Genomic DNA, 26,222 nt, shown 5'->3' with positions numbered 1-26,222 from the left:
TTTAACGTTTCATAGATGCACTAGCGAAATAAATCAAATAAATGATCTCACACGATGTGAAGTGAAGAATCGCTTTTCTAAAACGGTTCCTGTTATCTAAACGAAATATCACTCTACGATCACGTGAGTTCCCGTGGGAAATTAAAAACTTCTCGGGATAAGGAGTACATCTGTTTCGTGTATTGACTCGGAAACCTCTTTAATCGTTAATGTGATGATGGATGGAAGTATATCTTTATCGGAGTATCCTGATTGTCTTGAACAGCCAGAGTGATCATTTATAGGGTAGCAAAAAAGCGATAGCATTTGTGTTGTAATAGAGATTGGGGATAACTAGGAATTAGCTTGGTATAAATATGATAAAAAGCTTTTTCCTCATCACCGACTTCCGTGACAGTGTCGTCCTTGGGAAGAGGAGATTAAAATCAGTAGAATATCCATCTTACTCTTTTTCTCTTCCATTTTGACACTGCCGTGACCAGGATTCGAACCTGGGTTACTACGGCCACAACGTAGGGTCCTAACCACTAGACGATCACGGCTACAGACGGTGACTGGAAGGTTTTTCACACGAACAGCTCAACTTTCGATTCAAATCGATGGCTTTACTGGCCATGCAGTGGGGAAAGCATCGTCTGGCCAACTGAAGAGAAAGTACGACAAAGAAACAGAGCGAAGCGTATGGAACAATACGATCGAATCTCCCTTCCAGGGTGGGGTAAACCAACAATGTAGAGAAACGAGATCAGAAAGGTAAGCATGGTTAATGTGTTGGTGGTTAAAAATATATCCAAAATGTTATGCCTCTGTCCTCTACCATCATTATCAATGAATACTACAAGTTCAGTGAAGATCTTTCCAGTAAAAGTAAAATTTATTTAGAGCAACGGATGGGATTGGATGATAAAAATGTTTCCGCCCGGGATTGAACCGGGGGCCTTCCGCGTGTTAGGCGGATGTGATAACCACTACACCACGGAAACTTGCATCTGTTGTTCTCTATGTATTTGCGAGGTTTAGACAAAGCTTAACATCGATTGTTAGATGATAAAATTCAGTCTTTTGCTGTAGGTCAAAGTTCGGTCATTTTCAACAACAGTTGGAACAGTTTCCATCATCAATCATCAATTGCAATCAGAACATACGCAAATGACGCTTGGAAAACGAAATGAAAATATAAATAAATCAACACATCATTCCATAATACCTTTAGCCGTTTCAACAAACGATGAACGTGGTACAACCCGAAGGCCAATCCGCGGTACAGGTGAATGATTATTGATTATGTTCATGACTCATTAGGGTAATTGAATCCTTTGGCTGAGCTACATACACTGCATCGACGTTGTTGGGAATGCTTTCTGAGTATTGGTTATTACTTTCTACGGTGATTTATGCAGTCGAACAATTCTGCCAACAAAACCATGGCGTCACATCCAGTTAATTCACTCACGAGCAGAAATCCACTTGCCAAATTAATTGTAAACATGCCGATTCTTAGCGAGATTGCGTCGTTCTAATGGATTTCTCTCCATATACTCCGTGATGCACAACACATAACGAAACATCCTTTTTGCCCAAACCGACCACGTTACATAAATTCCAGCTCTTTTCTGGGAGGATTTTGTTCTATTGCGCTCCCTCGGCACTGATTGGCGATAGAAAAACAACTGCGAGGCAGTTTAAATTTAATTATAAACTGTTGTTTTTCTTCATCCTTGTGCAACCAAAAGCACACAGACTCTCACGCGGACCCGAGCCACATCGATGGAAGGATGAGAGAACCGTCATTCGTTACGGTGGAATGTGGCTTGCGGCCATATTGCACAACCAGACGATACGGCTGCCACATCCGGCGTTACAAAAACACGCAACCCAGCTCATGTCGATGTTTGTCTTAATCTTTCACGGTACCATGCCGGCTTTGCAGGGTGGATTGTGTTTGCTATCTGCCGTTGATTGGATATTTCCAAGAGGATAGCAAAAAAACCTCCAAAACACGTCGGATGAGTGATTTTTTACAATAATATTCGCACATCACCAATACAATCGATCGATACCCACACACAATCGCTCAATATATGAGATCAGTTGAAGCGATTTGTAACACCTCCGCCATTAGATCCTCTGCCCGATAGCTCACTAATCGGTTAATAAGGTTTTGCCAAATACATAAACTACCTTCTACCGTCAGTCTCGTCCCTCTCAAACCAACCATGAGTCCTCTCCCAAGGTTCCGTATGTGCATGTTCCCCTCCTGTGCAGAGACCCCCGTGAAGGAACATCAGAAAATCAGAGATTAGAGTGTTTTCCTTGGCATTATTTGGCCAATCGCTTTTCCGATAAACGTGATCTCCTCCATTTCGCTTCGTTGTCTCATCATGTACTGGTTCCCGTATGTCCTTGTCAATTAGCAATTGCGCATGGCACTGACGTCACGGCAAACGGAACAGGATGCGCTTCCTTTTCGCGTGCGCGGTACGTTATCTCTTTCATTCGACATCTCTCTTCTACAAGTATCTCCTATTCTTTCACTGTGCTTTAGCACGAAGACCTCTCTAGTGTCCCAGATTCCTCTAGAAAGAACGACGAATAGAGAGGTCCATGGAAATCTCTTCCCTGTGATCCACATGGAAGAAGGAGAAGGACCCTTTCCCGCGTCTCCATGCTGCTCCAACACTATTTATGGAGCCATTTTGTTCGAACAGAAGAGATAAATACATAATCCTTCTAATTTCCGTAAATCAGTAATCGTTCTCACCTTCTCCATCGACCTTCGTAAAGCTCACCTGAAGATAACAAGCGCGTAGCAGTTCGGCAACACATTATATTTCATTGGTAGTACATAGGAAGAGCTCCATGTTCAGATAAATGACAACCATTACAAACGACTCCATTTCCGCCGCACCAAACACCTTGTCCTCCCGAGGAATTGTAAATCAGATTTGGAAAATAAATAATCGCTTAAGTGCAGCGCGCGCGTGTCCTCATGAAATGATCCGAAACTGGCCAGAGAGACTGAAAGAGACCAAAGATATGAGAGAAAGAGTCAAAATATTGTGAGAAGTGAGCTTTCCTATTTCCTATTTTTCATTTTTCCTCCCTTACTCACTCTTATCCGTTGTTCCGCAATTCGCACCGAAAAGGTCCCAGCAGGTCCGCGGATTATGTGCAGATCAGTGTCGTGTGTCCTGCCTTACCAACAGACGAGGTATGGTGGAAGGGCACGCCAGAATGATCCCTTCTCTTTCAGTTGTTTTCCATCGTCCTTTTTCTAGCTTCAGCGGTACCGTCGCACACATAAGCATTAGATTTGTTTACCTTGCTGCCTTCGCTCCGGATTTTCTACTTTGTGCAACGCCATCCTCGTGAAGCAGGGAAATGACTGGGGTACGTGGAAGGATTTCCTTTCTACCGGACCATCCAGGAAAGGAGCTACTTCGATGGCGTCAAACTGTGCCAGCCTCACTTTTGCGCGAACTGTCGAATGGAATTGGTGTGATTGGGCAGTTGTCATTAGTTGGATCCGTTGCCATCGTAACGTGAACCTGTCAGTGAAGGCCAAGAACGGTATTCTGTACATCATAGTAGCTAAGCAAGTGATATAAAAAGGACAATTGACATCGAATCTTTAAATGAAGCAGAATATAGCTTTTTTGTCAAGTAGTGAATCGAACATTCTCGATTGGATTGAACCCGGAAGAACATTTTAATCTTCTATCCCGGATATTTGTGTTATTTTATGTGAATGTGACCTACCGAAAGAAATAGAAACTGTTGCAAAAAAACGTTTCTCTGTCGCGTGTATTGTTCTCTTCAATTCTTCGGTATTGGAAACATCCTGTTCCTATCATCCCGGAACGGAAGTAATAATATAAAATGGATTGGGACATCGTTGACATGTAAGTAGATTAGTTTTTAGATTCCCTTTTATTGTTTTGAATCAACTAATTGGCCTTTAAGTCCCTGATGACTTACTTTTGTCGTAATTCCTCGACAATAATGAAAATTCTTGTCAATGTCTTTTTTGCCATGACGAACAGATCACATTTTCACGGATCGATGGCATGCAGTCAGTTTATGTAATGATTTCTTTCGGAAGATTCACAACGGTCCAGCTTAATTTTAAATGTTTCTTTTTTATTTCCGGTCCTTTTCAGCTTTAATTTCCACCCGGAGAACCAGGAGCTTGACATTGGCATTCAATCAATCCTGCTGAGGGAATCGAGCTTCATCACAACACTTCCGCAGGCTGAGGATGAATCTTCAGAATGCCACAACACACCAATGATCCATTCATCTTCATCATGGAAGCCTTCTAAATACATGTAAGTACACCAACACTGCCTAATCTACGTGGAAACAAGCGTTTTGTCGTTCCCAAGGATTAAGAAATTATATTCGCACGATTTGAGGTTGATAAATACTCACAGCGACAAACGCAACGAAGCACTTGCCTCAACTACCATTCCGTCGAAAACTATTTGTTTGCTAAACGTACCAACCCTGGTGTGGATTAGCAGACGATGAATGAGTTCCTGGGATCTTTGTACTTTGTACTGGTAGTTGTGATGGGTGGATGGAGCTTTTGTCCTTCGCTTTTCGGTTGTTGACGGTTGTTGGTTCCCGTCTCTACCATTCGGTCGATATTGGACGGCTTCCTTCAAGTCAACACAATACAGATTCCCATTCAACGATCCCAACAATCAGGTCAGGATGGGATATGATATGAACGTCCTCCATAAACTTCCTTTCTGTTTCAATTCAGGTGGTAAAACTGTGTCGGGAAAAATACTTTTTACTGCGAAAGCGTGTGCAAGGAACATAAATTACAACTGAACATGATTGGCTTCATTTGCGGATATGAATACGTAATGGAGTGTTCTGGAATGGAAAATAGTGGATTATTTCGCCGCAGTTATCATGGGGAAACACAACAAATGAATCCATAAACATGCATGACTGTGTAATATGTTGTAAAAAATTATGGAAATATGAATTGATTCTTCTTTTGTTCATTCATTACTTTTGAAAAGACTTTACAGTAAACCTCAAAGGTTAAGAAATCTGTTCCTCAAAAGAGGTTTCCTTACAGAAAGGCTTCAGTTTCACACTTTCTGCAAACACACGTGTGACGAAAACTTTCTAGTCCGAACCACCCCTTATCCTTATCTCCTTATCCTTGCTGTATTGGTCACGTTGTTTGGTCTTATGAAACATTCAATCCATAGAGTCGTAGCAACGTTCTCATTCTCCACTGTTTGCTTACTGGAACACAAAACTTCAACAATACCAAGCTACAGCATCAACTTTTGTGCAACTTTCCTTCTTTCAAGTCAACCGATGAGCGACCAGATGATTGGGAAACTAGAAACAATCCGAAAAGCGGTACAAAGTTCCATTGTTTCATACATTTTTAATCATCCGGAATGAAATGTGGAACGGATTTGTGCAGAAAAATTGATGGATCGGTTGTTTGTTGTTTGAAATTGGTTTGATTTTGGCTTGAGATGTTTGATTGGGAGAAAACAGAACTTCATTTCCGTATTACCTATTTATTTAAGGAAAATCAGCTCCACACCTTTCCCATTTTTCCATTTTCACAAGGCATTCTGAAGCCGTATAAACCTCCAACGCGATTTATAACATAGATTTTGCTGGCAGGAAATCAACGCCATAATTACACAAGGAAGGAGATTGCATTGATTACTTCATAAGGCTTCCGCGAGATATTTGTTGCAAGAAAAATCCTACTTTACCTTTAACGAAGTTTTCCAAAAACTCAAACAAACGTGATTCGGTACATTAAGAGATATTGGAGCAGCAAAAAACATTCGTTCCATCGGTGCCAGACGTGAATTTTCAGCGGAGCATATTTAACGAGAACCCAAAGACAACAATAACTCGCTGCTAATTAACGCTATTTGCATAGGCACAGTCCGGAAGAATCCGTGAAAAAGACGGCCTCGCTACTCGACAGACAGTTGAACGAATGGAAATTACGCGAATTTACGTTGGAGTTGCGGCATATTGCATGATTTATGAATCTCTGCATCCATTTGTAGGAACAACTCCCCAATCAGACCTATTTGCATGACCCTTTATGAATCGGAAAATGCTCCGTGACGGAAAGTTTTGTGCTAAATAAATATCATCTACCGAATCCATTTGTGTTGGAATATGTTTTATTAATCAATGGCGAATAATTGCGGCCATGCATGCTTAACAATCTGCAGAATAGGGCAAATAAATTATTCCTAATCGTCCAATGCCAGTCGCAGACAAGAACCGATGATAGTTGGCAGCATTTCAATGAGTTATTATTTACTCAATTATTTCCTTAAACAACAGAAAAGGTTAGAAGAGTGTTCGTTTTGACAATGGTGTATGTTAAATTCACACACTATTATTATGCACCCTACATTTATTGGAAAACTCTTCAACCATGTTCAAATCGCTCAGAGTCTGCTCTTCTACAAACGACTCTCTCCGCTGTGCTATGCCTCGAAGGACATTTTTCCAAAGGGACGTTGCCAGACGATGGACCAATCAGTGCTATGTTCTCTTCCGAGGGTACGGAAAAAAGGACTCAAACAGAAGCAAACTGGATGGCTCTCACAGCTGTTCAAACTGAGATGAGATTCCATCGCACTTAGTGAGAGTCTCTTCCATGCTGACGGGTTAGTTCGCTACATTTGCTGTTTGTTTGCGGTTGAGTTTAGATATTATGCATGCTGATGATATATTCCAATAGAGATTCATTCCAATCACTCCATTTCCCGACGGCATTTGATGTCTGTAATCAGTTGTTGTGAATAATATTGTTTGTGTTTCAGATCTCCAGCGTTGGAGCTTCGTGATTCCCACCAGTTGTCCGACACAACGTCCTGTTTAGAGGTATGCAACCTTCTCTTATCATATTTACTACTTCAACCACCGATCTGTTTATCATTTCAATCCCTTTTCACCCTTCAGGAGATGGAAGTACTACGCGACATGTTCGAGGAACCCAACGACAGTTTGAACAAGGCTGCCGTTCCTATTTCACCTCCAGACAACTGCTCCAGAGACAACAACAACCTGCAGCCGAGGGACGAAAGGCCTTTCCGGTGTGCCATCTGTCCCAAGGCGTTCCGGCTTTCCTCCACACTGTCCGCACACAAGAAGCTGCACGACCAAAGAGGACCCAGTCTACGGTGTGAGACGTGTGGACGAGCCTTCACGCAACCCAGCGCTCTCTCGAGCCATCGACTGCTGCATCGGTCGGATCGGCCACACAGCTGCAGCCTCTGTGGAAAGCAGTTCGTTCGGCTGCATGCCCTCAAGACACACGTGCTTAGTCACGCGAACGAACGACCCTACGAGTGTGACCAGTGTGGAAAAGCTTTTACCGAAAAGCACGTGCTCGTACGCCATCGCAAGACGCACAGTAACGAGCGGCCCCATGAATGTGCCGTTTGCTCGAAGGCCTTCAAGGAGCGGTATGACCTACTGCGCCACACGCTCATTCACAGTGGACTGCGGCCGCACAAGTGTCCCGATTGCTCCAAAACCTTCGTCCAATCCAATGCACTGGTTAAACATCGAAAGTGTCACGAACGGGAACGCACCGTTGGCCGTCATCAGTTGAACGCAGCTTCCTTTGCTGTAACTAGGGTCGAAACTACGTGTTGCTAAGTGGAACAGTGACGGAGTGAGAGAAGCAACAAGTGTTAATGTTGATTTGCAGAGTGTAAATAGAAACGTGTTTGAGCAAATGTTATTGTGAGTGTCTTTGGAAAGGCATTCAGAGGAAGTGTGCAATTAAATAAAGTGTGTATATATTCACAGACATGCTTCTGGGTCATCTTAATAATGGTTTCATATGGAATATTAAATTGACGGACGCTCTGAAAATGAATGTTTTTCCTGTTTTAGTGACACTATTGAACAAAGTCACTTTACATTCCCTCACTAAATTACCTACGCAAACAACTGATGTCACCCCAAACCAAAAGGGCCGTTGTTGCTCCATTCCACAATGCCCCACAGTCCCAGAGGAAGGTTTTGTTGGAACCACTCTGTAAAGACTACTCCTTGCCCAGCGTGGCTCCGCTGATTGTTAAGTAAACATTTGGAAGAGGCAGATTGTCCTGCAACGAAATTACCTTTAATATGTTTGCACAGGAGAGTACAATGCCAATAGTTACGGAGATTGAGAAGCGAATCTTGACATGCTCTTTCCCATCACTGCTTCAAGTCATGGCGGTGGCAGCATTCGAGATGCTTTCTATTTTCAGGATTTAAAAAGGATTTACATCTCAGGCGCTTTCAACACATTTTAGTGCTTGTGGCTTATACCGTGGCCATGGTACGAAAAAAGGCTCTTTGGTAGTAGACGCAAATCAACGACGGATTATTTTTGAAAATGGTGTTTGCCTTCAGCTATGATGGACTTTTTTTCATTCCACGCAGTTTGCATCACACAAAAAAGACGTTGTTATTTTTCCATATTTCCCAAATTATGCATGCAAAACGATCCACATCGGAAGTGTTTTTTTAGGACATGATAGAAAAAATCTGAAGGAAATATGAAACCAAAAGTGGGTGTTTCTACAAAAACTGTATTTTATAAAGCGAATGGTGATTTTTTTCTGCTTGTTTGCTTCATCCAATGTTTTATCGATTTACTCAAAATATAGAAATATTTTATCGGGGATTTTTTCCATCACTTTCAGCTCTTTTCACAAGTAAAGTTCGAATTATTATAAGCATTTTCCAAAAAGACGCATTCTTCTCTATCAAGACACTCTGGTTTTGAAAGAATAATTCGAATAACTTGCTGAACCATTTCTTCCATCTTTGATCCTACACCGTATCTCCCATCATTCCACATTTCCTCTTACCAGCTCTGCACCATTTGCAGAATATATGCTTGTTTGAAACACGTTTGAATCATGAAAATGGCATAACGAATCTCGTGACAAAATGATTTGTGATGCGACGGTTGGATGATGATTTTAATATGCTCCGAAAATAGTCATGGCGATTCAGAATACGGAGCTACAGAGACACGACGGTAAACCATGTCGAACGTGCTTAAATGCATTCGGGCGTGGCATATAATCCTCGGTGCTTTCGTCAAACATCAAACCCTTCGTTATCATTATTACACTCAATTATGCTGTAACTTTGACCGGGGAATACTAGGGGAATAGAACGTTGAACATTGTAATTGAAACCATTGCCAGGGTTAGCGGCCCTTTTTCATGTCCTTTTCATCGGTGTGGTTCTCCCTAGACCGAAATAGATGAGTTTTGCACGTAAAATAATTAATGGAGCCAGAAAACAAACCATCCTCATCTCATAAAATGGTGCAATGACAATATTGAGAGTTAAGCTCCAAACAATTCCACGCAAAAGAGGCCAAATCATTGTTCTTTGCTCTAATATCTTAATTAATATTGACATTTCAAGGCTGATTTGTCCTATATAATCCATTTTTGGTAACAATTAACTTCATTTTTTATGGCATCGCATACACACGGAAACAATACATAAAGAATTTAAATAAACGATATGTCATCCACTCATCTAGAAGTAATAAATACCTTGTGAAACCTATATAGGTGAGAAATATGCCTCCGGACATTTTCTAGGACAGAGATGCTTATCGAAATATCAGAATCTTCATTTTCATCACATCCAAACCACTCACCCTTTTCTAACACCATCAACTGACAAGAGGAAAATGCAAAAGTACTTTGCTCAGCTTACGTGACGACCACAACACTAAGGAGTAGTAGGCCACGTGCATGGATGGTTACGATTAGCCGGTCCCTGTGTGGGTTTGTTTTTGTCACTTTGATTTGGCGTAAAACAGCTTACTGATTCCGGATCAGACGCGGTGGCGTAAAGCCTTCGGGGTGTGTTTCTCATTTTGTGACACATTGTACATTGCCGCCGGTAGTTCCTGGTATTAACAAAATACACCGTGATGCTGAGTGAGGTGACAAATTGAAGTGTGGGAATTAATTTACTTACTGATTTTTAAATTAAGTGATTGCCTTTTCCGACGATTGGTTACCGTCTCCTGACACTGAAGAACACAAATTAAGCTCTGTTCAAAATTTCACTGATTCCTTTGCTTCGATCAATGTCTTCAGTCACAAACAGCAAACAAGCAAAACCTTCGTGTGCCTTCTGGACCAACGGAAATCTCCAGAAGCTCACCATGGCCTACTCAAACACACTCTCGTAGCCCGGGATTATGTTTCCACTATTTACACATCAATTAATTCCCATAATGACTTCTTCCGATTGCTTGCCATGAAGCAGCCTAAAGGACCCTGCCATGATCCTGTCCCTATTTGTCTGTCCTTTTACCATTCTTTGAAGGAGAAAGTGCGCCTCCGAAATGAACAACAGCTGAACCAACTCTTGCCTGAAGTGGTTGCCGCAGATTGCTTCCCACAAAGGTACTTCTGGTCCGAAAATTGATCCTTTAAAGACACATTTCGCAAACGAGAAGCGTTTTGAGGCATATTCGTCCTCCGTTGATCTTTTTATTACATTGCTTGTGGTTGCACAATGTGGTTCAATGGATGATGATTGTTACATTACAGACACCTGGCCATGGCTCGGGGTGAATTTCATGCAACTTCTGGGTTAACGTTGAATTACAGACCATGAAATTAAAAATTCGTTTTACATCATGGATTAAGAACCAATAATGCAAGAAATGGCTGCATCTTTGTGGCTGTTCATAAAAAACAACACTTCAAAAAGAAAAAAAAATCTCGGTTTGAAACGAATGTAAACAGCCGCATATGCAAACTCCTTGTGTAAGAATTGATATAGATACTTACTTGCAGTTTCCAATCCGGACATTGTTATCAGATTACTTTCAGCAACAATTTATTTACCTAATGGTCCATTTTTCACTCAAATGTTTACTCAATTTCAGGAACCAGCTTCTGGTTTGTTTACTCGATCGACGCACATCGATAGAATTTTGTGGAGTGCTTTGGCGTTTTGCTGCAGTGGCACATTCCATCGATGACGTCATATTGGGAGGCATTCGAGCTCCCCATCAAGGTGGATTAAAAATATCAGGTAGTGGATTAGGGCCTTTGGGGGGTCGCCATAGTTGAGGGACTTTACGTCATTTTTGAACCGTGAACCATTGGTTTCCGCACACAAAGCTTAGCAAATAGAACAGATTTCTTTGTTATTATGTGCATTTGTGTGTGTCTATTGGTTTTATCGAAAAAATGAGATATATTAACAAAAGATTTGATGATTTGTGTATGCACGAAATTTAAAATCATGTGAGTATGAGTTCTAATCTCACGTAAATTGTCCATGCGGCTCGTCGATAATAAGGAATCAATGTGAAAATTGAAAAAATAATGGTTTTCTTAATTTTTATCTCCAAAAATGTCGAAAACACAATGAATTATTGAATAAATTCACAGAATAACACAAAATAACACACTTTAATGTATGTTTCAATGTTAAATAAGAACTCACAAAGTCCAAAATATATTTTTAAAGAATATTTAATCGAAAAAATTGGGTAGATAAATTATATGAACAAATTTAATAAATGTAAACAAAGTTTGAATCCTGGGGATTGACCTTACGTCAAGTGACGAATTGTCAAAATGCACTAGAGTCCACCACCTGATATTTTTAAATCCACCTTGCTCCCCATGGAACGTAACACGGAGCCACACCTGTACAAGAAGTTAATAGGAGCAAAGCCACGGGGGTGACAAAATGCTGATTTTTTTTTAAAAGGGAGCTTGTGTCATTTTTTAAGCTTTGTCAAAATTTCGTAACCTAGAGCAGCCAGGAAATAAAGTTGACAAAAGTTGACAAAAAGTGTCAACATTTAACGTCGCAAAGAAGCGTAAACAAACAGCTATTTGGCGCAGTTGTGACCCATTGCCCAAGTGCCACAAATCCACTAAACGACCACTAAACGGCTTCTAAACGACTCAAGTTCTCTACCTAAACGGAATATAGAAAGACTTCGTTTAGCAGACGGCAAACGACTCATTTAGACTCATTGCATTCTAAAAATAGCAAAAAAAAAAGCTAGTGGCGCTCTCTGTTGGTGGGATACCGCAACCAGTTGAGCTTCATCGCTTGGAGGAGAGCTTTCTTATTTCCTCTGTACTGTTGTATGGTTTCGCATTGAAGTTATGCATCGCTAGAACTAGAACGACGATACGATTGTTTAAATACTAAACACCAACGGAAACCACCAGCACTGAAGCAAGTGAGATTTGAGTAATGGTCGTTGGTGTTGATACCCACGGGTCTGACCACACGACCATTCATATAGATTTTTGCTCAGAAAGTTAGAAGGCTATATACGTCATGATAAGATGAAACTTGTAGAAACACATTGCAAGAAAAGGATACGCCATCTATTGATCAAACCAATGAAGCTGTGGAGCTTTCATTTTTTTTCTATGGATATTCAATTTTCCAGTCGTTTAAGCTTAATCTGTGGCGCTTGGGAAAGAGCTATTTGGCGCAGTTGTGACCCATTGCTATGATAATAATGTTAAAATGCATGTTTCTAACTGATGTATGTATCTATTTAGTACTTCTTAAACAAAATATCGATGATATTAAGATGTTTGAGCTTTCTGTCGTTCTCGTGTATATTTTTGGTGCGGCCACGAGAAAAGCTCATATTTGCAGTTGACAAGCAATTTGGACAAATTTGAATTTTTTTCAACATTTTTTCACCTCCGTGGCCACGCGCCAATTCATATCACCACTTTGTGTTTATTAAAACGTATGTTTATGCGTTAGCCGTTTCGTAATCCTTTTGCATCTTCTTCATCTCATGACTTTTTACACGATGTTGGTTTTTACATGAAATTAAGCTGATTAAGCAGATTAAGCTTAAACGACTGGAAAATTGAATATCCATAGAAAAAAAATGAAAGCTCCACAGCTTCATTGGTCTGATCAATAGATGGCGTATTACATCTCATCATTATATTGCTATCCTTTTCTTGCAATGTGTTTCGACAAGATTCATCTTATCATGACCTCTATAGCCTTCTAACTTTCTGAGCAATAATCTCTATGAATGGTCGTGTGGTCAGATACGTGGGTATCAACACCAACGACCATTACTCAAATCTCACTTGCTTCAGGTGCTTGTGGTTTCGGTTGGAGTTTAGTATTTAAACAATCGTGTCGCCGTTCTAGTTCTAGCGATGCATAACTTCAATGCGAAACCATACAACAGTACAGAGGAAATGAGAAAGCTCTCCTCCAAGCGATGAAGCTCAGCTGGTTGGGGTATCCCATCAACAGATAGCGCCACCAGCTTTTTTGCTATTTTTAGAACGCATGAGTCGTTTGCCGTCTGCTAAACGAAGTCTTTCTATATTCCGTTTAGGTAGAGTGCTTGAGTCGTTTAGAAGCCGTTTAGTGGTCGTTTAGTGGATTTGTGGCACTTGGGTTTTGTGAGCAAAAAATGGTATAGTATTAAAACAAAAAATCATAGAATGAATAATTCTTCCTTATTTTGCAATATCGCTAATCTGTTTTTCTTTTTACAAAATTATTTAACGATCGCTTGTTTGACCCTTGTTTAGCGTTGCTGTTCAGATTGTCAACTGGGTGTGCGGATCGGATCGCGCAGCTTTCCAAATGTCAACGGATAATTCCACCACAAGGAACATTCTTTTGTGCGAGTTCAAAGAAACATGTTCCATCTAGAGGCACGCTTCTTGAGGAACAGAACGCTTGAGTGATTTAGCTAGTTTTAATTACTAACCAGAGTACGTTTGTTTTATTTAGTGGCAGAATTCAGTTTGTTCTGTTTGCCTTCTGTTGCCTTAAAAAATGGAGGAATATGTTGCGGAACTTCATGAATACATGGACACGTTTTACGAAACACAGTCTGTGACATGTAGAGCAAAAAATAAGCGTGTGTTGTTTGCAAAAATGTACGATACATTCCTTAAACCCAGTATATTACAAGCAAAACTTAACAATCTAAGTGCTAAAGAAACTGTCGAGCTCCTGGCTCCCAAAATTGGAGAGTGGATTCGTAACTATTCCGTTTGTGAACAATTGAACTTGCGCAACGATTTAAAGGACAATGCAAAAGCGACTCAGCTACGGTCCCAAGGAAATAAAATGTTTCACCCGAACGTGAAACGCTACATCGAGGCCATCAAGCTGTACAATGAGAGCATCGCTTTTTCCGAAAAAGGATCGACAGAAAGGTCATTGGCCTATGCAAATCGCTCTACCATTTGTCTGAAGATGCATCGCTTCGAGGACTGTTTGGAGAACATTCGGCTTGCTCGTGAGTCAAACTATTCTGGAGAAAAGTTGAATCAACGCGAAAAAGAGGTTAAAAATGCTTTGGCAAAGGCTCGGAACAAGAATGCTTCATCGAGCAAGGTTTCTCCGGATGTGGTGGAAGAGCCCGAGCTAAGCTATCCGTCCAAAGAGAATGCGCCGCAAGTTGCCAATTGTCTGGAACTGCGCAAAAACGAAGAATATGGACGGCATGTGGTGACCACTCGTAAGCTGAAGGTGGGCGATGTCGTGATGATTGAAAGGCCGTTCGTTACCGTGCTGAAGGATTCGTTCCGATATGTTCGATGTGATTTTTGCCATGGCGAACGACCATTCACATTGATTCCGTGCGAAAGATGTACAATGGCCATGTACTGTTCGGAGGAATGTCTGAGTAAGGCGTACAACAACTATCATCGATATGAGTGTGGGCTTTTACGAGACTTGTGGGAAGTTTTCGAAGAAGTTCCATTGATTGCTATTCGCATGATTGCCATTGCGATCACAACCTTCGATAATAATCCAGAGGCATTGAAGGATCATCTCGATGCACTGGATGAATCCAATGTTAACGGGTTTACGATGGATTGGAATAAAGCTACGTCACAGGATATTTTCAACTCGGTGCACGTGTTAACCACTAATCAAGAACGGCGAGACAGCATGTTTGTTGCTTTTCACATCTTCTACGCTACCATCATACATACCCTTGTTCTGGAAAGAACAGAGCTGGGACCGGTGTGCGAAGCAAACCCTGCAACAAACAAGATTTTACTAGATTTGATCCTGCGATATATGCAAATCGTGAATTGTAACAGAAAATTGTTGTCCTTTAATGCGTACAAGGTGAAGGAATACGTGGCTGAATCATTTGCAGTGGGTTGCTACCCATTGATTAGCATGCTGAATCATTCCTGTGCTCCCAACGTGAAACGCATCACTTTGCCCGATGGGCGTTGTGCAGTTTTTATCATCCGTCCAGTTCTTGAAGGAAGTCAACTGTTCGATAGCTATGAGTAAGTGAAATCAATAGAAGAAATGGACACTCTTCATCATACTAATAATTTCATTTGTTTCAGAGCGGATCACATATCGCATGAACGAGCAATGAGGCAATCAATGTTGTCATTCATGTACAGCTTCCGACGCACGTGTGAAGCATGTACGTTCAATTATCCTTCAATCAAATGTAATAATTTTGTAAACAGGAAACAAATGTTCTGTAATGATTCGATACTGAAAACACATGATTCTAACGAAGTGCGCAAACTGATGTCGCAGCTACGGCATTTTCTCAATAAGCGAAAGGCCACGGGAGTGACAAAATGCTGACAAATTTTTCAAAATGTGAGCTTTTGTCAAAATTTTGTGACCTGGAGCAGCCAGGAAAAAAAGTTGACAAAAGTTGACAAAATTTGACGTTCGTGAAAAAGCGTAAACAAACAGCTATTTGGCGCAGTTGTGACCCATTGTTATGATAATAATGCTAAAATGCATGATTCTAATTGATTTATGTACCTAGTTAGTGTTTCTTAAACAAAATATCGATGATATTCAGATGTTGGAGCTTTTTGTCGCTCTTGTGTATGTTTTTGGTGCGGCCACGAGAAAAGCTCTTTTTTGCAGTTGACAAGCAATTTTGACAAAGTTGAAAATTTTTTAAACATTTTTTCAGCTCCGTGGCCACGCGCTAAATGAAACACCAAAATTGTATCCGGCAGATGAAGTTTGTATTAGTCAGATAACGTTTGTACGGTCTCTACAAATATTGTACAACCAAACATCTGAAAATGCCTCGTATTGGAAACACTGCAAACCGTAATTAATGTTCCCAGAAAAATGCGCCAGGTTCTGAGTATAAATGAATAAATCTCCTTACGTATATGGTGAGCACGGGTTTTTACACATTTGATGTTCGTTCAATATGCTTATGAATTCGATATGATGATAATAAACTGAATTTTTCTTTTTGATAAATAACAACTTAACATTTACGGAGTATTGTTATTCCTTCCGAAACTTCAACTTTTCATTTCATTTTCATTTTCATTTATTTCATACAATATCCGCCATCAAGGCTAAATATAATAGACTTAAAACTAATTTAATACTAACAAATAAACAAAATAATTCATGAAAAACTAAGCCTAACTAACCTAGTCTTGACCTAGCAAAAAAGAAAAGAAAAAAAAACAAGAGTAGAGCGTAGAGACTATCATAAACTTAACAAAAACAAAAAAAAAGAGAGTAATAGAAAACTAAGGAGAATAATTAAAGGGAATTAGAAGAAAAAATACGGTTACGGAAAGAGTTAAGAGAGGAGTCGAAATCAAAGAGATAGTAAAAGTGGTTAAACAACCTGAAACAGGACAGAAGAGGGTCATTGAAAGTATAAAGAGTATGACGTGTTTCAATTGACAGAGGATCGCGTGGACGAAGAGAACGAGAGGGAACATACAGCGGGATGGACGAGAGTAAATCAGGAGCATCAGTAGCAGAAAGTAATAAGCCACCAATAAAACAAGCCTGAAACACTTGGCGGCGGAAGCTTAAGGAGTGAAGATTGAATAACTGCAATCGCGTTTCATAGGGAGGTAGTGAGGCAGCACCGAACAAACGACGAAAGGCAATCCTGGTAAAGAGGCGCTGAATGCTTTCAATTCTCGAACAGCCATCAATAGTGGGAGGATTCCAGATGATACTTGCATATTCAAGAATAGGCCTTACCAAAGCACAATAAAGGATTCTTAGGATGCTTTGATCTCTAAAAATAGAGGTAAAACGTAAGATAAACCCAAGGGTTCGATTTGCTTTTAGTAGCACCTCATCAAGCTGCAGTTTAAAGTTAAGACGACAGTCAAGTATAATACCAAGGTCACGGATGGACATAACACGAGAGAGGGAAGCGCTAGAGAGAGTATAGTTAAATAAAATAGGAGAAAGAGAGTGAGAGAAAGAAATAACAGAACATTTTTCGGGACACAGGCGAAGTAAATTGGATGAACACCAATGAGCAATGACCAATGAGCATGGATGCACTATCGAAATAAATCAAATAAATGATCTCACACGATGTAAAGAATCGCTTCCCATAAACGGTTCCTGTTATCTAAACGAAATATCACTCTAGGATCACGTGAGTTCCCCGTGGGAAATTGAAAGCTTCTCGGGATAAGGAGTACAGCTCTTTCCTATATTGACTCGGATACTTCTCTACTCGTTTATGTGATGATGGATGGAAACGCCCGTAAGCAGTAACGTTAGACCAACTTCCGAGCTATGTTGCTCAATGCCTTACGGGTATTTCGAGCTGTATCTTTTTCGGAGTATCCTGATTGTCTTTAATAGCCAGAGAGGCCACTTCCAGGATAGCAAAAAAGCATTAAGATAAGCATTGTCATAACGTTTGGAGATGTTCTGGCTTCGTATATTGAAAAAGTTTATTCTCACCACCGTCTTCCGTGACAGTGTTCTTGGGGAGAGGGGTAAGGTAAATTTTGGAGGTTTTATTCCCTTCCTTATTCCAATCGGCACTGCCGTGACCAGGATTCGAACCTGGGTTACTACGGCCACAACGTAGGGTCCTAACCACTAGACGATCACGGCTACAGACGGTGATTGGAAAGTTTCTTACACGAACAGCTCAACTTTCGATCCAAATCGACGGCTTTACTGGCCATGCAGTGGGGAAAGCATCGACTGGCCAACTGAAGAGAAAGTACGACAAAGAAACAGAGCGAAGCGTATGGAACAATACGATCGAATCTCCATTCCAGGGTGGGGTGAACCCAAGCAATGTAGAGAAACGAGATCAAAGGTAAGCATGGTGAATGTGTTGGTGGTTAAAAATATATCCAAAATGTTATGCCTCTGTCCTCTACCATCATTATCAATGTATACTACAAGTTCAGAATGAAGATCTGTTCAGTAAAAGTAGAATTTATTTAGAGCAACGGATGGGATTGGATGATAAAAATGTTTCCGCCCGGGATTGAACCGGGGGCCTTCCGCGTGTTAGGCGGATGTGATAACCACTACACCACGGAAACTTGCATCTGTTGTTCTCTATGTGTTTGCGAGGTTTGGGTAAATCTTAACATCGATTGTTAGATGATAAAATTCAGTCTTTTGCTCTAGCTCAAAGATCGGTCACGTTAAACAAATCGAAACTGTTCCACCATCGTACGTGAATTGCAATCAGAACATACGCAAATGAAGCATGTTTTGCATGAGAGCATGTGCTTGGAACACGAAATGAACATATAAATAAATCAACACATCATTCCATAATACCTTTAGCCGTTTCAACGAACGATGAACGTGGCCCAACCCGAAGGCCAATCCGCGGTACAGGTGAATGATTATTGATTATGTTCATGACTCATTAGGGTAATTGAATCCTTTGGCTGAGCTCCATACACTGCATCGACGTTGTTAGGAATGCTTTCTGAGTATTGGTTTATGATTTGACTGTTGCACAATTCAAATATTACTTTCTACAGTTATTTATGACAATGAACAATGCTGCCCACAAAACCTTGGCGTCACATCCATTTAATTCACTCGCGAGCAGGAATCCACTTCACAAATTAATTGTAAACATGCCGATTCTTAGCGAGATTTCGTCGTTCTAATAGATTTCTCTCCATATACTCCATGATGCATAAAAACTAAACACCCTTTTTGCACAAACCGACCATGTTACATCAATTTTGCCTCTTTTCTGGGAGCATTTTGTTCTATTGCGCTCCCTTGGCACAGATTGGCGATATAAAAACAACTGCGAGGCAGTTTAAATTTAATTATAAACTGTTGTTTTTCTTCATCCTTGTGCAACCAAAAGCACATAGACTCTCACGCGGACCCGAGCCACATCGATGGAAGGATGAGAGAACCGTCATTCGTTACGGTGGAATGTGCCTTGCGGCCATATTGCACAACCAGACGATACGGCTGCCACATTCGGCGTTATAAAAACACGCAACCCAGCTCATTTCGATGTTTGTCTTAATCTTTCACGGTACCATGCCGGCTTTGCAGGGTGGATTGTGTTAGCTATTAGCCGTTGATTGGATATTTCCACGAGGATAGCAAAGGAAGCTCCAAAACACGTCGGATGAGTGATTTTTTACATGAATATTCGTACACCACCAATACAATCGATCAATACCCACACACAATCGCTCAATATATGAGATTTAGCAACGATACTCATCAATTGAAGCGATTTATAACACCTCCGCCATTGAATCCTCTGCCCGATAGCTCACTAATCGGTTAATAAGGTTTTGCCAAATACATAAACTACCTTCTACCGCCAGTCTCGTCCCTCTCAAACCAACCATGAGTCCTCTCCCATGGTTCTGTATGTGCATGTTCCCCTCCTGTGCTGAGACCCCCGGGAAAGAAGATCGGAAAATCAGAGATTAGCGTGTTTTCCTTGGCATTATTTGGCCAATCGCTTTTCCGATAAACGGAACTTCTCCATTTCGTTTCGTTGTCTCATCATGTACTGGTTCCCGTATGTCCTTGTCAATTAGCAATTGCGCATGGCACTGACGTCACGGCAAACGGAACAGGATGCGCTTCCTTTTCGCGTGCGCGGTACGTTATCTCTTTCATCCGACATCTCTCTTCTACAATTATCTCCTATTCTTTCACTGTCCTGAACAACGAAGACCTCTCTGGTGCCCCAGATTCCTCAAGAAAATACAACGAATAGCTCCATGGAAATCTCTTCCCGTGACACACAAGGAAGAAGGAGAAGGACGCTTACCCGTGTCTCCATGCTGCTCCAACACTATTTATGGAGCCATTTTGTTCGAACAGAAGAGATAAATACATAATCCTTCTAATTTCCGTAAATCAGTAATCGTTCTCACCTTCTTCGTCGACCTTCGTGAAGCTCACCTGAAGATAACAAGCGCTTAGCAGTTCGGCAACACATTATATTTCATTGGTAGTACATAGGAAGAGCTCCATGTTCAGATAAATGACAACCTTTACAAACGAGTCCAGTTCCGCCACACCAAACACCTTGTCCTCCCGTAGAATTGTAAATCTGATTTGGAAAATAAATAATCGCTTATGTGCAGCGCGCGCGTGTCCTCATGAAATGATCCGAAACTGGCCAGAGAGACTGAAAGAGACCAAAGATATGAGAGAAAGAATCAACATATTGTGAGAAGTGAGATTTCCTATTTCCAATTTTTCATTTTTCTTCGCTTACTCACTCCTTTCTGTTGTTCCGCAATTCGCTCCGACAAGGTCCCAGCAGGTCCGCGGATTATGTGCAGATCAGTGTCGTGTGTCCTGCCTTACCAACAGACGGGATATGGTGAAAGAGCATGCCAGAATGATCCCTTCTCTTTCTGTTGTTTTCCATCGTCCTTTTTCTAGCTTCAGCGGTACCGTCGCACACATAAGCATTAGATTTGTTTACCTTGCTGCCTTCGCTCCGGATTTTCTACTTTGTGCAACGCCATCCTCGGGCGGCAGGGAGATGACTGGGGCGGAAGGACTTCCCTTCAACCGGACCATCCAGGAAAGGAGCTACTTCGATGGCGTCAAACTGTGCCAGCCTCACTTTTGCGCGAACTGTCGAATGGAATTGGTGTGATTGGGTAGTTGACATCAGTTGGACCCGTTGCCATCGTAACGTGAACCTGTCAGTGAAGGCCAAGAATCGTATTCTGTGCATCATAGTAGCTAAGCAAGTGATAAATAAAGAACAATTGACGACATGGCGAGGAAGTAAACATCGAATCTTTAAATCAAGCAGAATATAGCTTTTTTGTCAAGTAGTGAATCAAACATTCCCCATTGGATTGAACCCGGAAGAACATTTTAATCTTCTATCCCGGATATTTGTGTTACTTTATGTGAATGTGACCTACCGAAAGAAATAGAGACTGTTGCAAAAAAACGTTTCTCTGTCGCGTTTATTGTTCGCTTCAACTCTCCGGTATTGGAAACATCCTGTTCCTATCATCCCGCAGCGGAAGTAACAACTTAAAATGGATTGGGACATCGTTGACATGTAAGTAGATTAGTTTTTGGTCTCCCTTTTATGGTTTTGAATCAACTAATTGGCCTTTAAGCCCCTGATGACTTACTTTTGTCGTAATTCCTCGACCCTAATGAACATTCTTGCCGATGTCTTTTTTGCCATGACGAACAGATCACATTTTCACGGATCGATGGCATGCAGTCAGTTTATGTATTGATTTCTTTCGGAAGATTCACAACCGTCCAGCGCTTAAATCTCTCTTTTTTTAATTTCCGGTCCTTTTCAGCTTTAATTTCCACCCGGAGAACCAGGAGCTAGACATTGGCATTCAATCAATCCTGCTGAAGGAATCGAGCTTCATTACAACACTTCCACAGACTCAGGACGAATCTTCAGAATGCCACAACACACCAATGATCCATTCATCTTCAACCTGGAAGCCTTCTAAATGCATGTGAGTACACCAACACTGCCTAATCTATGTGGAAACAAGCGTTTTGTCGTTTACAAGGATTAAGAAATTACATTCGCACGATTTGAGGTTGATAAATACTGACAGCGACAAACGCAACGAACCCTTTCCTCAACTACCTTTCGATAAAAACTATTTGTTTGCTAAACGTACCAACCCTGGTGTGGATTAGCAGACGATGAATGAGTTCCTGGGATCTTTGTACTTTGTACTGGTAGTTGTGATGGGTGGAGGGAGCTTTTGTCCTTCGCTTTTCGGTTTATGACATGGTTCCCGTTTCTAACATTCGGTCGATATTGGACGGCTTCCTTAAAGTCAACACAATACAGCATCCCATTCAACGATCCCAACAATCAGGTCAGGATGGGATATGATATGAACGTCCGCCATAAACTTCCTTACTGTTTAAATTCAGGAGGAAAAAGTGTGTCGGGAAAAATACTTTTTACTGCGAAAGCGTGTGCAACGAACATAAATTACAACTGAACATGATTGGCTTCATTTGCGGATATGAATACGTAATGGAGTGTTGTGCAATGGAAAATAGTGGATTATTTCGCCGCAGTTATCATGGAGAAACATAACAAATGAATCCATAAACATGCATGACTGTGTGCTATGTTGTAAAAAATGGAAAATATAAATTGATTCTTCTCTAATTTATTCATTACTATTGAAAAGACTTTAAAGTAAACCTCAAAGGTTAGGAAATCTGTTCCTCAAAAGAGGTTTCCTTACAGAAAGGCTTCACGTTCACACTTTCTGCAAACACACGTGTGACGAAAACTTTCTAGTCCGAACCACCCCTTATCCTTATCTCCTTATCCTTCCTGTATTGGTCACGTTGTTTAGTCTTATGAAACATTCAATCCACAGAGTCGTAGAAACGTTCTCATCCTCCTGTGTTTGCTAACTTCACCAACACCAAGCTACAGTATCAACTTTTGTGTAACTTTCCTTCTCTCAATCTCGACCTCAAGTCAACCGATGAGCGCCCAAATGATTGGGAAACTAGAAACAATCCGAAAAGCGTCACAAAGTTTCATTGTTTCATACATTATTAATCATCCGGAATGAAATGTGGAACGGATTTGTGCATAGAAATTGATGGATCGGTTGTTTGTTATTTGAAATTTGTTTGATTTTGACTTGAGATGTTTGATTGGGAGAAAACAGAACTTCATTTCCGTATTGCCTTTTGATTTAAGGAAAATCAAGAAATTCCCATTTTTCCATTTTTCCATTTCCTCAAGGCATTCTGAAGCCGTATAAACCTTCAACGCGATTTATAAAAGAGTCTTTGCTGGCAGGAAATCAACGCCATAATTACCCAAAGAAGGAGATTGCATTAATTACATCATAAGGCTTCCGCACGATACTTGTTGCAAGACAAATCCTACTTTACCTTTAACGAAATTTTCCAAAAACTCAAACAAACGTGATTCGGTACATTAAGAGATATTGGAGCAGCAAAAAAACATTACCCCCATCGGTGTCAGTCGTGCTTTGTAAGCGGAAACCCTGAGCATATTTAACGAGAACCCAAGACAACAATAACTCGCTGCTAATTAACGCTATTTGCATGGGCACAGTCCGGAAGAATCCGTGAAAAAGACAGCTTCGTTACTCGACAGCCAGTTGAACGAATGGAAATTACGCGAATTTACGTAGGAGTTGCATGATTTATGAACCTTTGCATCCATCTGTAGGAACAACTCCCCAATCAGACCTATTTGCATGACCCTTTATGAATCGGGAAATGCTCAGTGACGGAAAGTTTTGTTCCAAATAAATATCATCTACCGATTCCATTTGTGTTGGAATATGTTTTACTAATCAATGGCGAATAATTGCGGCCTTGCATGCTTTACAATCGTCCGCACAACCAGGCAAATAAATTATTCCTAATCGTCCAATGCCAGTCGCAGACGTGAACCGATAATAGTTGGCAGCATTTCAATGAGTTATTATTTACCTAATTATTTCCATAAACAATCCAAAAGGTTAGAAGAGTGTTCGTTATGACAATCGTGTATGTTCAATTCACACACTATTATTATGCACTCTACATTTATTGGGAAACTCTTCAACTATGTTCAAATCGCTCAGAGTCTGCTCTTCTACAAACGACTCTCTCCGCTGCGCTTTCCCTCGAAGGACATTTTTCCAAAGGGGCGTTGCCAGACGATGGACCAATCAGTGCTCTGTTCTCTTCCGAGGGTACGGAAAAAGGACTCAAACAGAAGCAAACTGGATGGCTCTCACAGCTGTTCAAACTGAGATGAGATTCCATCGCACTTAGTGAGAGTCTCCTCTATGCTGACGGGTTAGTTCGCTACATTTGCTATTTGTTTGCGGTTGGATTTAGATATTCTACAGGCTGATGATATATTCCAATAGAGATTCATTCCAATCACTCCATTTCCCGACGGCATTTGATGTCTGTAATCAGTTGTTGTGAATAATATTGTTTGTGTTTCAGATCTCCAGCGTCGGAGCTTCGTGATTCACACCAGTTGTCCGACACAACGTCCTGTTTAGAGGTATGCAACCTTCTCTTATGATATTTACTACTTCAACCACCGATCTGTTTATCATTTCAATCCCTTTTCACCCTTCAGGAGATGGAAGTACTACGCGACATGTTCGAGGAACCCAACGACAGTTTGAACAAGGCTGCCGTTCCCATTTCACCTCCAGACAACTGCTCCAGAGATTCTAGTCTGCGTGACAAACAACTCCACACTGACAACAACCTCCAGCCGAGGGACGAAAGGCCTTTCCAGTGTGCCATCTGTCCCAAGGCGTTCCGGCTTTCCTCCACACTGTCCGCACACAAGAAGCTGCACGACCAAAGAGGACCCAGTCTACGGTGTGAGACGTGTGGACGAGCCTTCACGCAACCCAGCGCTCTCTCCAGCCATCGACTGCTGCATCGGTCGGATCGGCCACATAGCTGCAGCCTCTGTGGAAAGCAGTTCGTTCGGCTGCATGCCCTCAAGACACATGTGCTTAGTCACGCGAACGAACGACCCTACGAGTGTGACCAGTGTGGAAAAGCTTTTACCGAAAAGCACGTGCTCGTACGCCATCGCAAGACGCACAGTAACGAGCGGCCCCATGAATGTGCCGTTTGCTCGAAGGCCTTCAAGGAGCGGTATGACCTACTGCGCCACACGCTCATTCACAGTGGACTGCGGCCGCACAAGTGTCCCGACTGCTCCAAAACCTTTGTCCAATCCAATGCACTGGTTAAACATCGAAAGTGTCACGAACGGGAACGCACCGTTGGCCATCAACAGTTGAACGCAGCTTCCTTTGCTGTAACTAGGGTCGAAACTACGTGTTGCTAAGTGGAACAGTGACGGAGTGAGAGAAGCAACAAGTGTTAATGTTGATTTGCAGAGTGTTAATAGAAACGTGTTTGAGCAAATGTTATTGTGAGTGTCTTTGGAACAGCATTCAGAGGAAGTGTACAGTTAAATAAAGTGTGTATATATTCACAGACATGCTTCTGAGTCATCTTAATAATGGTTTCATATGGAATATTAAATTGTCGGACGCTCTGAAAATGACGAAAGACGAAAATGAATGTTTTTCTTGTTTAAGTGACACTATTGAACAAAGTCACTTTACATTCCCTCACTAAATTACCTACGCAAACAACTGATGTCACCCCAAACCAAAGGGGACGTTGTTGCTCCATTCCACAACGCCCCACAGTCCCTGAAGAAGGTTTTGTTAGAACCACTCTGCAAAGACTACTCCTTGCCCAGCGTGGTTCCGCTGATTGTTAAGTAAACATTTGGAAGAGGCAGATTGTCCTGCAACGAAATTACCTTTAATATGTTTGCACAGGAGAGTACAATGCCAATAGTTACGGAGATTGAGAAGCGAATCTTGACATGCTCTTTCCCATCGCTGCTTCAAGTCATGGCGGTGGCAGCATTCGAGATGCTTTCTATTTTCAGGATTTAAAAAGGATTTACATCTCAGGCGCTTTCAACACATTTTAGTGTTTGTGGCTTATACCGTGGCCATGGTACGAAAAAAGGCTCTTTGGTAGTAGAAGTAGAAGCAAATCAACGACGGTTTATTTGTGGAAATGGGTTTTGCCTTCAGCTATGACGGACTTTTTTTATTCCATGCAGATTGCATCGCACAAAAAAGACACTGTTATTTTTCCATATTTCCCAAATTATGCATGCAAAACGATCCACATCGGAAGTGTTTTTTTAGGACACGTTCGAAAAAATCGGAAGGTAATATGAAACCAAAAGTGGGTGTTTCTACAAAAGCTGTATTTTATAAAGCAAATGGTGATTTTTTCTGCTTGTTTGCTTCATCCAATGTTTTATCGATTTACTCAAAATATAGAAATATTTTATCGGGGATTTTTTCCATCACATTCAGCCCTTT

At 41.2% G+C, this 26,222-nt stretch overlaps 3 protein-coding genes, 1 long non-coding RNA gene and 4 other non-coding genes across 8 annotated transcripts; 3 read left to right on the top strand and 5 right to left on the bottom strand.

Moving 5' to 3' along the window:
- Nucleotides 1-470: 470 nt before the first annotated feature.
- Trnah-gug (transfer RNA histidin (anticodon GUG)) lies at nucleotides 471-542 on the bottom strand. Its single transcript has one exon. It is a non-coding gene; the product is annotated as a tRNA-His (tRNA).
- A 368-nt stretch (nucleotides 543-910) lies between these two features.
- Trnav-aac (transfer RNA valine (anticodon AAC)) lies at nucleotides 911-983 on the bottom strand. The gene has a single exon. It is a non-coding gene; the product is annotated as a tRNA-Val (tRNA).
- A 2,575-nt stretch (nucleotides 984-3,558) lies between these two features.
- LOC125907353 (zinc finger protein 726-like) lies at nucleotides 3,559-8,064 on the top strand. Its single transcript, XM_049608996.1, has 4 exons — nucleotides 3,559-3,902; nucleotides 4,161-4,328; nucleotides 6,837-6,897; nucleotides 6,976-8,064. Exons 1-4 carry the CDS (start codon nucleotides 3,880-3,882, stop codon nucleotides 7,675-7,677), a joined length of 954 nt encoding a protein of 317 aa, XP_049464953.1. The 5' UTR covers nucleotides 3,559-3,879; the 3' UTR covers nucleotides 7,678-8,064.
- Nucleotides 8,065-9,183: 1,119 nt separating this feature from the next.
- On the bottom strand, nucleotides 9,184-11,412 carry LOC120957723 (uncharacterized). Its single transcript, XR_007452736.1, has 4 exons — nucleotides 10,848-11,412; nucleotides 10,024-10,642; nucleotides 9,591-9,952; nucleotides 9,184-9,275 (listed from the first exon to the last, which is right to left on the bottom strand). It is a non-coding gene; the product is annotated as an uncharacterized LOC120957723 (long non-coding RNA).
- A 1,851-nt stretch (nucleotides 11,413-13,263) lies between these two features.
- LOC125907352 (SET and MYND domain-containing protein 4-like) lies at nucleotides 13,264-15,342 on the top strand. The gene has a single exon (XM_049608995.1). It carries the CDS (start codon nucleotides 13,858-13,860, stop codon nucleotides 15,340-15,342), a length of 1,485 nt encoding a protein of 494 aa, XP_049464952.1. The 5' UTR covers nucleotides 13,264-13,857.
- Nucleotides 15,343-17,856: 2,514 nt separating this feature from the next.
- On the bottom strand, nucleotides 17,857-17,928 carry Trnah-gug (transfer RNA histidin (anticodon GUG)). Its single transcript has one exon. It is a non-coding gene; the product is annotated as a tRNA-His (tRNA).
- Nucleotides 17,929-18,298: 370 nt separating this feature from the next.
- On the bottom strand, nucleotides 18,299-18,371 carry Trnav-aac (transfer RNA valine (anticodon AAC)). The gene has a single exon. It is a non-coding gene; the product is annotated as a tRNA-Val (tRNA).
- Nucleotides 18,372-21,063: 2,692 nt separating this feature from the next.
- On the top strand, nucleotides 21,064-25,286 carry LOC125907513 (zinc finger protein 397-like). Its single transcript, XM_049610249.1, has 4 exons — nucleotides 21,064-21,361; nucleotides 21,618-21,785; nucleotides 24,286-24,346; nucleotides 24,425-25,286. The coding sequence occupies exons 1-4, from the start codon at nucleotides 21,339-21,341 to the stop codon at nucleotides 25,154-25,156; spliced, it is 984 nt and encodes a 327-aa protein (XP_049466206.1). The 5' UTR covers nucleotides 21,064-21,338; the 3' UTR covers nucleotides 25,157-25,286.
- Nucleotides 25,287-26,222: the final 936 nt, after the last annotated feature.

This window comes from Anopheles coluzzii, chromosome 3 (genome assembly GCF_943734685.1).
Source record: "Anopheles coluzzii chromosome 3, AcolN3, whole genome shotgun sequence".
Taxonomy (NCBI): domain Eukaryota; kingdom Metazoa; phylum Arthropoda; class Insecta; order Diptera; family Culicidae; genus Anopheles; species Anopheles coluzzii.
This window is presented reverse-complemented; position numbering and strand designations above follow the sequence as displayed.